The sequence below is a fragment of the Heterodontus francisci genome, chromosome 26 (assembly GCF_036365525.1).
Source record: "Heterodontus francisci isolate sHetFra1 chromosome 26, sHetFra1.hap1, whole genome shotgun sequence".
Taxonomy (NCBI): Eukaryota; Metazoa; Chordata; class Chondrichthyes; order Heterodontiformes; family Heterodontidae; genus Heterodontus; species Heterodontus francisci.
This window is the reverse complement of record NC_090396.1, coordinates 44,370,554-44,383,759: the sequence shown is the minus strand read 5'-3', so window position 1 is coordinate 44,383,759 and position 13,206 is coordinate 44,370,554. Positions and strand designations below refer to the sequence as shown.

Sequence of the window (13,206 nt, the reverse complement as noted above, 5' to 3'; positions counted from 1 at the left end):
GGAAGGGAATCTATAGATTCTTGGCTTTTTTTTAAACAAAGATAAATTTGATTGTTTGTATGTTTGCTAAATGTGCCATTTTATTGACCACTTTGAATAGTGGTCAATAAATTGAAGAATTGCATCCTTTTGAATAGTTCTGTCACCTTGACCAGCTTTTTAAAAATTTCTGACACAATCCACAAGGTTTTCAGTGCAAGTTGCAATACTCACTAAGGATACTGTTAAAAAGCGAAAGACAGTTTTCTGATTTGTCTGATAAAAGAGAATAACATTTGCTAACTACTCAGCTGGATGGCTGGCAAGCTACACAAACATCCACTGTCCTACATTTAACACAACTCATTACTTTACTTTTGGTTGAATGGAATGTCAGTCTCTAGGGCTCCAAAAGAGCTCTTCAACTAAGGCTTACTCTGTCATGCTAGAAATTCACCATGAAAGCTGTGGGTACAGGAGGAGATACTCTGTACACATTGACCTATGTTACTGCTTTCCAACAACTAATCACGAAGGTTGGTTAAGTGCTGTTACCTGTATGGAGGTCTCCGCTTTTCCCCTGCAAACTGGAATAAATCATCCTTAAAATATTTTGGCACTTCATAATCCTCTAACAGTTTCTTTCTTTTAGGGTGCTCCCCATAGCTGCTATCAAAAATGTAAAGAGGACTATCATCTTTTGTAGTTTCCATGTAGTCAGCATAATATTTCATCTTCATTTTAACGGAGTAGCCATCATTGTCTTCCCCACATTTAAATTTTTGATTTCTGTACTTGCGCTTTAATCGTTCCAGCGTCCACTTTTCATGTGCTGCCCACTCATGCTCAGCATTTATCAACACCACAGGCTTATATGGTTTCTCATACTTCTCAATGAATTCTTCAACTGATGTCTGGAGGGCATCTATCCTTTCTACATTGTCCTGCAACAAAAGGAAAAATATAAATTTAATATAGTGATATAGGTGCAATAGATCGTGATGTGGAATCAGTTTGGGTGGAAATAAGGAATAGCAAGGGGAAGATGTCATGAGTGGGAATCGTCTATAGGCACCCAAAGAGTTGCCTCACTGTAGGACAAAATATAAACTGGGAAATAACAGAGGCATGTAAGAAGGGCACTACAATTGTCATGGGTGATTTTAATCTGCATATTGACTGGACAAATCAGATTGGCGGAGGTAACATGGAAGACAAATTTGTTGAGTGCATCAGGGATTGTTACTTACAGCAATACATTGCAGAACTTACCGGGGAACAGGATATTTTAAATCAAGCTATGTGTAATGAGTTAGGATTAATGAGAGATATGGTACTTAAGGATTCTCTAGGGGGTAGCGATCATAACATGGTAGAATTTCGAATTCAGTTTGAGGGTGAGCAACTCGGGTCTCAAACCAGTGTCCTGAACTTAAACAAGGGCAATTACAGAGGTATGAAGAAAGAGTTGTCTAAAGCGGGCTGGGAAGATAGACTAAGGGGAAGGTCAGTGGATGAGCAGTGGCAGACATTTAAGCAGATATTTCATAATGCTCAGCAAAACTTTATCCCGGTCAAAAGGAAGGACTCGATGAGAAGGGTAAACCACCCATGGTTAACAAAGGCAGTCAAGGAGAGTATCAAATCAAAAACTAAGGCATACAAAGCAGCGAAAACTAGTGGTAGGCCAGAGGACTGGGAATTTTTTTTAGGAACCAGCAGCAGATGACTAAAAAGCTAATAAAGAGGAAGAAAATTGATTATGAAAGTAAATTGGCAAGAAATATAAAAACAAACAGCAAGAGTTTCTACAGGTATATGAAAAGAGAGTAGCTAAAGTGAGCATGGGACCCTTGGAGGATGCGACTGGAGAACTGATAACGGGGAACAGGGAAATGGCAAATAACTTAAACCAATATTTTGCATCGGTCTTCACGGTGGAGGACATTATAAACATCCCACAGATATCAGATAAGCATGGATTGAGGATTGGTTAACACACAGAAGACAGAGAGTCGGGATTAATGGGTCTTTTTCAGGTTGGAAAGACGTAACTAGTGGAATGTAACAAGGATCAGTCCTAGGGCCTCAATTATTTACTATCTATATGAATGACTTGAGGGGGCAGAGTGGAACATATCCAAATTTGCTGACGATACAAAAATAGGTGGGAAGGCATGTTGTGATGAGGACATAAGGAATCTGCAAGGGGATATAGATAGGTTGAGTGAGTGGGCAAAAACTTGGCAGATGGAGTTTAATTGAGGGAAGTGTGAGGTCATGCACTTTGGTAGGAAGCATCAAAAGGCAGACTATTATTTAAATGGAGAGAGACTCCAAAAACGTGCCGGAGAGAGGGATCTGGGTGTTCTTGTGCATGAAGCACAATAAAGTTAGCATGCAGGTGCCACAAGTAATTAAGGCGGCAAATGGAATTTTGGCCTGTATTGCTAGGGGGTTGGAGTTTAAAAAGAAGGAAGTCTTGTTACAACTGTACAGGGTGTTGGTGAGGCCGCACCTGGAGTACTGTTTTGGTCCCCGTATTTAAGAAAGGATATACTGGCATTGGAGGCAGTTCAAAAGAGATTCACTAGGCTGATTCCTGGGATGAAGGGGTTGACTTATCAAGAACAGCTACACAGGTTAGGCCTTTATTCATTAGAGTTTAGACGAATGAGGGGTGATCTTATTGAAACGTACAAGATTTTTAGGGGGCTTGACAGGGTAGATATTGAGAAGTTTCCACTAGTGGGGGAATCTCAAACTAGGGGACACTCATTTAAAACTGAGATGCGCAGGAATTTCCTCTCTCAGAGGGTAGTGAATCTCTGAGGCTAGATCACTGAAAGTATTTAAAGAGAAGGTAGATAGATTTTTGAAATATCGGGGAGTTGAGGGCTATGAGGAGCTGGCACAAAAGAGGAGTTGAGGTCTGGGGCAGATCAGCCATGATCTTGTTGAATGGCGGGGCAGGCTTGAGGGGCTGAATGGCCTACTCCTGCTCCTATTTCTTATGTTCTTATGAAATCATGTTGACTTTGGCAACATTAGTAATTAGGAAATGAAGATTGAGTGATTGCAGTGAGGTGGCTGTAACTCAGGCAACACAAGTAGATCTTCCATTTGGTTAAAAATACAATACTTATCAGTTAACTTCTTGTCAGAAATAATGGATTTCTTGCACTTTTGATATCAGCATCTCTCAATGAAAACAGGGACCTTGAAGTTATCATTTATCCTCCAAGGATAAAAAAAAAAGTTTTATGTTATATTGTTTCCAATACAATTTCCTTGCAATTTCTACGTGCATATTTTAATGCATATATATTTCCTCCTGACTCCTGTCATTTATTACTGCACTAAGCTAATAACATTGGATTGTAGTGTTTGTGATTAATTCATCGCAGCTCACAGGTCTAATATGCACTTTGGCTAATGTTACCAAGTTATCTTGCAACTGAGCTTAATTTAAGATGCATAATTTCTCCGCTTGATATCTCCTAGGACGAGGAACCACAGACTCCTGGCAAATGACTGACCATACCTCCACAGCTTCTCCCAACCTTGTTCTGCACAGAGTGTGTAATTACACAGAAACACAATTGCAGTATCCAATTTCAAATAACTGTTTTGTTGATTTTAAACTTGCACAAAAACCCTTCTGGCTGGCTTTTAATAGTCACATTATAAACCACCAACTTGTTAATTTAGTTTCCAAATTGTGTGAAAGCTATAGCATCTAATTAAAAGTATAGAGACTGCACAGCAATATTGTTTTCAATAATTTCTAGTATAGATTTTTACCAATTTATTAAAATTACTCACTCCTTTATTAGTGCGCAAATCTGTCCTCTCATTAGATTAAAACATTCCTTTTCAACCTGCCCACAGTCAAAGAACACAAGTTGAATGCTTTGGTTTGTACGAACTGCTGTAAAATTTTGTGACACTGCACAATCAGCAATGTAAAAATAGTAAAATTAAAAATTATGTCTTCTTCAACGATCTGGCAGTTAAGTACACTACTGGATGCGGTGAGTCACACAGACTTGGAAGATCCCAGGTTTGTTGCCTACTCTACTGGGTTACTACCAAATGAAGGCAGCGAATAAAAATTACTATATTTTGGGTTTACTGCATTTAAGTTTTCATACATAATACAGACAGGCTTTTTGAAAAGTTTCCAGTTAATTTTATGAAAATTTTAAATCAGTTGGGTACAGTGGTTATGTTACTAAATTAGAATTCCAGAGCCTGGACGAATAATTCAAGTTCAAATCCCATCATAGAAGTTTGAGAATTTGAATTCAGATTACAAAAATTTGGAAATATGTCCTATCCAATGTTCCCTTTAATTTCTCTTTGCTGTGCATGGCCCATTTGTTGCACTGTGCGGTCCCTTTAAGACTGCCATTTGGCCGCACATGCACGCATCTCAAAGGGACCACCTGCAGCTTAGAGGAAACAATGGTTCTGTCCCACTAACAGGACAAACCCACAAGAAATCATGACAGTGATATGCTGCCCCTGGAGTCATCAACAGTGACTCCAGAGCCTATGAAGTCTCATGACTTTAGATCAAACAGGAGTAAGGAAAATTCCTGTGAATTACTAGCCACTGCCCTCCCTCACCTAATGAATCAGTACTCCTCTATTGTTGAAAACAGAGTCTGGCGAGGGCACAGAACCTACACTGGGTGATGGAATTCAATGTTCATCAAGAAGAGTGGCTCCATAATATCATCACTGACTGGGTCTTGAAGGACATAGCTGCCAGACTAGGATTGCAGCAGGCAGTGAGAGAACCAACATTGACGAATAATCTACATGACCTCACTTTACCAATCTATTTGTTGCAGATGTGTCCATGTAGCTTGGGAGGAGTGACCATCGCACAGTCCTTTTGGAGACCAAGACCTGTCTTTCATGTTGTGTAGTGTTATAACCACATTAAGTGAAATAGAATGAGAACAGATCTCACAGCTCAAAATTGGACATCCATAGAGCACCATGGGCCATCAACAGCAGGATAATTGTATACCACCACAATCTCTAACCTTTTGGGCTGGAATATTCTTCAGTCCTCCAGCAAGCCAAATGACAAACCCGGCTTCAATGAGGACTGTAGAAGTGCATGCCAGGAGCAGCACCAGGAGTATCTATAAATGATACGCGTATCTGGGGAAACTACAACACAGGAATACATGCATGCTAAACAGCAAAAGCAGAATACTATAGACAGAACTAAGGGATCCCACAAACAATGGATGAAGTCAAGCTCTGCAACCCTGCCATATCTAGGTATAAATGGCGATGCACAAATAAGCAACTATGGGTCGGACCGGGGGGCGGGGGGGCTCCAGAAATTGCGGAGCCCAGCACGTAAGCACAAAAGACAAGGCTGAAGCATTTGCAACCATCCTCAGCCATAAGTACTGGGTAAATTATTATTCTTGGCCTCCTCCTGAGGTCCCCGCCATCAAAGATGCTAATCTTTAGCCAATTCAATTTACTCCATGTAATATCAAGAAATAGCTGAGTGCACTGGACACAGTAAGGGCTCTGGGCCCTAACAACTTCCTTAATGTAGAGCTGAAAACCTGTGCTCCAGAACTAACCACACACCTAACTAACCAGTTCCAGTACAGCTACCACAATGGCATCTCCCCGACAATGTGGGAAATTGCCCAGGTACACCTGTCCACAAAAAACATGACAAATTCAATCCAGCCAATTACAGCCCTATCAGCCAACTTGTAATTCAGCAAAGTGATAGAAGTCTTCAACAGCATGATCAAGGGCGCTTACTCACCAATAACTGCCCCACCTATCCTCACCAGGACTATTCAGCTTCAGACCTCGTAACAGCCTTGGCCACAAGATATGAATTCCAGCGATGAGTCATGGCCCTTGACATCAAGGTGGCATTCAATTGAGCGTGGCACCAAGGAGCTTTAGTGAAACTAAAGTCAATGGGGCTCAGGGTTGGAGTCATAGCTGGCACAAAGGAAGGTGGTTATGGTTGTTGTTGAATCACCTCAACCCCAGGCCATGGCAGGAATTCCTCAGGGCAGCATCCCAGGTCCAACTATTTTCAGCTGTTTCATCAGTGACCTTTCCTCAATCTTAAAAACCAGTGGCTGATGATTGCACAGTATTCAGCTCCATTTGTAATCTGGCAGATACTGAAGCAGTCTATGTCCTTGTCCAGCAAAACCTGGACAACATCCAGGCTTAGGCTAATAAGTTACAAATCAGATTTGTGTCACACAAATGTCAGGCATTGACCATCTCAAATGAAAGAATTTAATTCCTTCCCCATGACAATCAATGGCATTACCATCACCAAGTCCCCTATTATCAACATCCTGGAGATCACCATTGACCAGAAACTCAACTGGACTAGCCATATAAGTATTGTGGCTAATAGAGCAGGTCAGAGGCTAGGTATTCTGCAGTGAGTGACTTACCTCTTGACTCCCCAAAGTCTTTCCACCATTTACAAGGCACAAGTCAGGAGTGTGATGGAATACTCTCAATTTGCCTGGGTCGGTGCAGCTGCAACACTCAAGAAGTTTAACACCATCCAAGAAAGCAATCCGCTTGATTAGCACTTCATCCACTCGCCTAAATGCCCATTCTGCTGTACTGTCGCTACAATGCATAGTATCAACAGGATGTATGACAGAAACTCAGGAAGGCTTCTTCAGTAACATCTCTCCTGCAACCTACAATACCTAGAAGCACAAGAGCAGGAGATGCACAAGACCAACATCACCTTTAAGCCTCACACCATCTTGTCTGGACAATTATCATTGCTGAGGTAAATTCCTGGATCCCAACCTAGCAGCGTTGTGGGAACATCTTCACTGCAAGCATGACAACCCAACATCATCTTCTCAAGCGTAACTTGGGATGGCAATAAATACTGGACTTTCCAGTGATGCCCAAATCACAATAATGAATTTAAAAAGTGAGATCATACTTGCTGCTTTTTTTTGTCAGTATTGTAATGACACCACCTATACGGCATTCTGTTTTATGTGAAGAATAGAACCGTCCCAGAATCTACCAAGGAAAATACAGCTTGAATCTCTCGTACTATGTTTAGATATCACAAACTCATACAATCATAATGTAGATGGCAATTTAAAGCTCAAGTGTCATGACAGTTTATGAGCGGCACAGTTGCGCAGTGGTTAGCACCGCAGCCTCAAAGCTCCAGCGACCCGGGTTCGGTTCTGGGTACTCCCTGTGACCGTGTGGGTATCCGCCGGGTGCTCCGGTTTCCTCCCACAGCCCAAGACTTGCAGGTTGATAGGTAAATTAGCCATTTTAAATTGCCCCTAGTGTAGGTAGGTGGTAGGAAAATGGTGGGGATGTGGTAGGGAATATGGGATTAATGTAGGATTAGTATATAAGTGGGTGGTTGTTGGTCGGCACAGACTCGGTGGGCTGAAGGGCCTGTTTCAGCGCTGTATCTCTCTATGAGAAGTGTGATGAACATATTCTGAAAATGACAACATAAGTTTTGATTAATGTACACTTAATACAATTGTGACATTCCAGCTAGATTTTCTGGATTTAGTTTTGTGCAGCATCAAAAAGTATCAGCTTCATGGATCCCAAGGATCTTGTGAAAGTTACATCTATTTTTAAGTATTATTGATAAAGCCACACTCATAGTAAATGACATTGGCAAATAAGCCATGCCATTTATGCAGATGGTTTAAAATAAGCATAAAATTAGCTCAGCTGGTTAAGGCAGTAAATAATGATCTGTAGAGATTGGAAAGATCAAGCGCCAGGCAGTGCTGGGTTAGCCATTCTTCGCTGGGGCAGAGGTAGGGGTGTGGCAATAAGCCTTGGCATCCTGGGAGGTTTGTATACAACATAAATAGGGGCATAGACCTGTTTGGCTGAATGGCCAGTTTCTGTGCTGTAAAATTTCTTAGGGCAACTAATGCTCATCAAGCTGCACCCCCACAAAGTAGTGAATCCCTTCAGAAATGGAAAGAATGGAATGAAACACTGATGAGAAAATATAAAAATACAAAAATGTAACAATTTATATATTTTCTAATGCAAGTGATGTCTAAAGATGACAGCTATAGAATGGCGACGCTTGTGGTAGAATTGCTATACTCTATTTCTACCGCTAAGAAAATATAACATTTTAAATCTACAAGCTTCAAAAAATGACAGTTGAACCCAGCTGGGCCCTATCTTGCAGATTACTGCAACAGAGGAAACTGCAGTATCTGCAAACATACCAGATTCCCAAAGGAATTCATTGTTCCAAGGAGGCTTATCAATCCATGTCACTGAACTAAAAAAAGGGAAGGGCAGGGCAAGACACAAAACATTAGTTGGCCAAATCAGATTGCAACATTAAGAATCCATTTCTATTCATCACCCAACTTAACAATAACTTGCATTTATATAGCAGCTCTAATGTAGGGAAAATGCCTCAAGGCGCTTCAACTGAGTCAAAATTGACAGAGTCAAAGGAGGAGTTATTAGGAACGGTGACTAAAAGCTTGGACAAAGAGATAGAGTTTAAGGAGAGTGTCATGCAGACTCCCACCTACCAAGAATGAGGCATATTAATTTTGTCATATGAACATTGATTTTAAACTGTTGCTGGAGCAAGGAAATTATTTGTTAAACAGATCAGCCGTGGCTGGAAAAAACATTTACATACTAACAGACAGTGCTTGTGGAGACAAAGGACTATTCCCTGCCACATTCAACCCACAATGGACTTTGATCACCAGACATTGAAGTTGAGGAAGCTCACATTCCAAGATGACTGCTAAGATGGCCGAATGCACAAACTAGCTAGTCACATGACTAACCTACTGGGCAACCTGAACTTTTTTGAATTGTACAGGCAGTCGCAGAGAGAGAGACTGTTTGCTCCTGAACTGAGAAGACCTCTCCTATCTGCTCCCATCTCTTTCTCCCAAGCCTCTGGACCCACTGAAGACACATGAACCTCAAGAGAGTAACGTCTCCTGCATTGAACAAAATTTAAGAAGAATACTGAGCCACAATGAAAAGCAAGACCTACCTACAATCAAGGATTGTACAGTGAGCTCTAAGAACAGTAACTAAAACTATCTTCAGATAGTGCCTCAAACTTTTCCACTTTATTTCTTCTGCTCTTTTCCGTCTCTATCTGCATGTGTGTATTCGTGTGTGTATGCTAGCGTGGGCACATCGCTTATCCGTAGGCATGAACCAAATTAGAGTTTAAGTTTAATAAAGTTCAACCTTTCTTCTCTAAACCTAAGAAAACCTGTTTGGCTGGTTTATTTGCCTTACAATTGGAAAGTAGTGAACAAGGATTCAATAAGGGGGAGCTGAAAAAACTGTGTGTTTAACGTAAAACCCTGTTACAATAAGACCAGGTGAAGGCTGAGAGGGAACCCTAGACCCCTTTCTCACTAGGTCATAACAAGAATTTTAAAGGATGAGAGAGATGTGTACAGAGGGAATTCAGAGTTTAGGGCCTAGACAGCTGGAGATATAGTTATGAATGATGGAGAAAAAGCAGTGGGGGATGAATAATAGCACAGAGTTTGAGGGATGCCCAGTCCTCGGGGGTGGGGAGGGTTGGAGGACTTAGAGATAGGGAGTAGCGAATCCATGGAAGGATATGAACGAGGATGAAAATTTTAAATTGAAGGTGTTGCTGCACAGGGAACCATGTGGGCCAGGAAGCTCAAGGGTAATGGATGAATGGGATTTGGTGTCAGTTAAGGTACAGGCAGCAGAGTGTTTATGAAGGCTGAAAGATGGGAGGCCAGTCAGGAGGGCATTGGAATTATCAAGTAATCAAGTCTGGAGATAACAAAAGCATGGATGAAGTTTTCAGCTGCAGATGGGCTCAGGCAGGGTGGAGACAGGCAATGTTCAGAAGGTGGAAGGAGCCAGTCTTTATGGTGATGAATACATGGGTTTGTAACTCAACTTCGGGTCAAATAGGACATCAAGATAGCCAACAGTATGGGAAGAGAATGGAATCAATAGCAAGGGAACAGAGTTTGTGGTTTGAAATTGCAACTGATTTAGGACTGGTTATCAGACAAGCAAGCTGCCAGCACACAGGCAGTGGAGGGGTTGAAAGAGGTGGTGGTGAGACAGAGCTGAATGTCATTAGTGTATAAGTGGAACCTGACATCAAGTCTTTGGACCTTGTCCACAAGGGGAAGTATGCAGATGAGAAATAGAAGGGGACCAAGGTGAGATCCATGAAGGACTCCAGATGTAACAGTGCACCAGCAGGTGAAGACACCGCAGAAGATTCTCTGACGACAACTGGATATGTATGACTAGAAGCAGACAAGGGTAGTCCTACTTAGCTGGACATTGGAAAAGAAGCATTGTAGAATGATAGCGTGTCAACAGTTAAAGCATGCAGTAGGTTTGTGATGAACAAGAAACAATAGTGCAACATGGTCTAAGTGACAGAGAATCAAACATTAAGTTGCGGGGAAAATAGGCATGGATTTGGGAAGCGACAACATGTTCAAGGACTTCAGAGAAGAAAAGGAGGTTGGAGATTGGGCAGTAGTTTGCAAGGACCAAGGGGTCAAGGATGGGTTCAGAATCAGAACAGCACAGGAGGAGGCCATTCAGCCCGTTGTGTCTACACTCACTCTCTGAAGGAGCAATGTACCTCGTGTCACTCCCTGTACCCCTGCACATTCTTCCTTTTCAGATAACAATCCAATTTCCTCTTGAATGCCTCGATTGAAACTGCCTCCAACACACGCACGGGCAGTGCATTTCAGATCCTAACCATTTGCTACGTGAACAAGTTTTTCCTCATGTCACCATTGCTTCTTTTGCCAATTACCTTAAATCCGTCGCCTCTAGTTCTCGATCCTTCCAGCAATGGGAACAGTTTTACCCCTATCTACTCTGTCCACACCCATGAATTTGAATATTTCCTTCAAATCTCCTCTCAACCTTCTCTTCTCCAAGGAAGACAGTCCCAACTTCTCCAATCTATCAACGTAATAGAAGTTCCTCATCCCTGGAACCATTCTCCTGAATCTTTTCTGCACTGTCTCTAATGCCTTCACATCTTTCCTAAAGTGCGGCACCCAGAACTGGATGCAATACTCCAGCTGATGCCGAACCAGTGTTCTATATAAGTCTTGAGAGGTTGGGGAAGGTGGGGATTTTAATGATGTAAGCTTCGAATAGGAAGGGGACCTTACCATAGGAAAGGGAATCATTTACAATGTCAACTAACACAGGGGCTAGGAAAGCAAATTGGTGGAAATAGGGTTGAGAGAGCAAGAGTTGAGTCTATTTATAAGTGGAGCTCACATAGCACTAGAAGGGAAATGGAAGAGAAACTATACAGGTTCAGGGCATCATTACACCCTCCTGGTTGTAGTGGTACTACAACGCTTCCTATAGGATGGATGTGAACAAGTCTACATAGGTAGTTTCCATTATAAACGTAGACGCATTTATTTATAATGGAAAAGTCAACGAGAAGTGCAAGCAAATGCAAAACACTTCAGATGGTTGACTAGGGGTTACCTCTGCATTCCAGTGATCCTGGGGTGGACAGCAGTTTTGGCAGAGAGCAGCGCTTGATGTGATCCAACCAGGTCTGGCAATAAATGGATAAACTGGTTGTGCACCACATACGTTCAAGTCTTTGTCTCATGGAGGAAAGGTGGTGATGTACCAAGTGAAATGACCAGGGTGGGAAGAGTAAGGTTTTACTGGGGAAAGGGGCATCAAAGACAGAGGTGAGAGTCTGACTGTGCAGACCAATAGCTGCAGAAGTATTGTGGCAAACAGAGGTACCAAAGAGGTGGGTGTTTGAAAGTTATGTTGCAAGTGACTTGGGGAAGATTTTTCAAGGGAAGGATGCAGAAGAAAGCGAGATTGGAAGAGGGATGTGAGTGGTGCAGGATACAAGGAAATGTTCAAAGATTACCTTGCTTGTGATTGAGACAATGTGAAAAATGGCCATATGAGATAGCAAGTATGAGGCCATGAATATGGGAGGACAGTTTATATGGAGGGAGTGGTTAAGGGAGGACAGGATGGCACTAAGGTCAGACAAGAGGGTAAGCTGAGTTGAGATGGATATGTAAATCAGAGAGACTTAGGAGTCACTCAATGCAAGGATCAGGGAGAAAAGGAGTTAAACTATCTGGAAGTGAAACTCAGGAGGAAGCAGAGAACAAGGATTTTAAAGGACCCAAGAAACACAGAATAAGCTGAAGTGCTCAAAGGAAGAGAAGGTGCCAGGGGAATCACTGGACAAAAAGGGATTTGGTGATCAAGACCACAATGACAGTTTGAGCAGGGAAGGTGGAAGGCACAGCTACCTAGAAAGGCTTCAGTAAGGGAAAAGGTGTTGTTACCTATTTGCCAAGTTTCTGTCAAGGCCATTATTCACAGTCATGGTCATGGCTGGCAAAGGCCTTATTCACGAGTGGACAGAGATGTGAACAGGGATTATAACTGGCAAAGTTGAAGTGATCACAGTTGGAAATTACGAGCAGTAAATGAAGGTGGCTGTACCAGAAGATAGAAGCAACAGCCCTGAATCTTTTAAGAATGGAATTTGAACTGAACAAATTGTAGAGCTTTATTATGCACTAATTGCCAAATTAGTTCTCCAGCTCAAAGATTTCTTGTACATCTGGACAAGCTGACTGTTGAGAAAGCATGGCTATGTGATACTGAATCAATTCCATGTGTCCCAAGGTTCTTGTGAGTCATAACTATTTTGAAGCATGGCTGAAAAAGTCACATTGGTGTAAAATGACACTGGCCAATAAATAAGCTCTTTTATTGGATGGATTAAAATAAGCATCAAAATAGACAATGAACAAACAGGTTACAGCCATTGCCACTACAAACTCGTCCAAACAATACTCCCTTTACAGGCCAGATCCACATCGATGTAGCAAATTATAAGATAGAATCATACTAAGTGCGATAGAGAAACCACTGATTTGGAAAAGGGAGTGCTATCCCGTGTTCTACGAGTTACATAATTGGTATCATAACCTCACTTGCAAAAGCAATCATGTAATTGAACACTGAATTTGCAACGAGAGATTAGATACTACTGCAACCCTTGTGAGGTCAAAAGCCCCAATTCTTTTGCTTCTCTACTGAAACAACCTTTTATTTAAGGTTATTTCCCCAAAGAAACTCACTTTCTCTACAAGACAAGTCCCC

At 41.8% G+C, this 13,206-nt stretch overlaps 1 protein-coding gene across 3 annotated transcripts in view; it reads right to left on the bottom strand.

Moving 5' to 3' along the window:
• Positions 1-13,206, bottom strand: part of jmjd6 (jumonji domain containing 6, arginine demethylase and lysine hydroxylase) — a 44,501-nt gene that overhangs the window by 30,183 nt on the left and 1,112 nt on the right. For all 3 annotated transcript variants that reach the window (XR_010977564.1, XM_068058126.1, XM_068058127.1), the window contains exon 2: positions 535-923. Coding sequence is in view for 2 of the 3 variants with exons in the window: in XM_068058126.1 (XP_067914227.1) it covers positions 535-923 (389 nt within the window). In the remaining variant the exon portion in view is untranslated. The remainder of the gene's footprint in view (positions 1-534; positions 924-13,206) is intronic.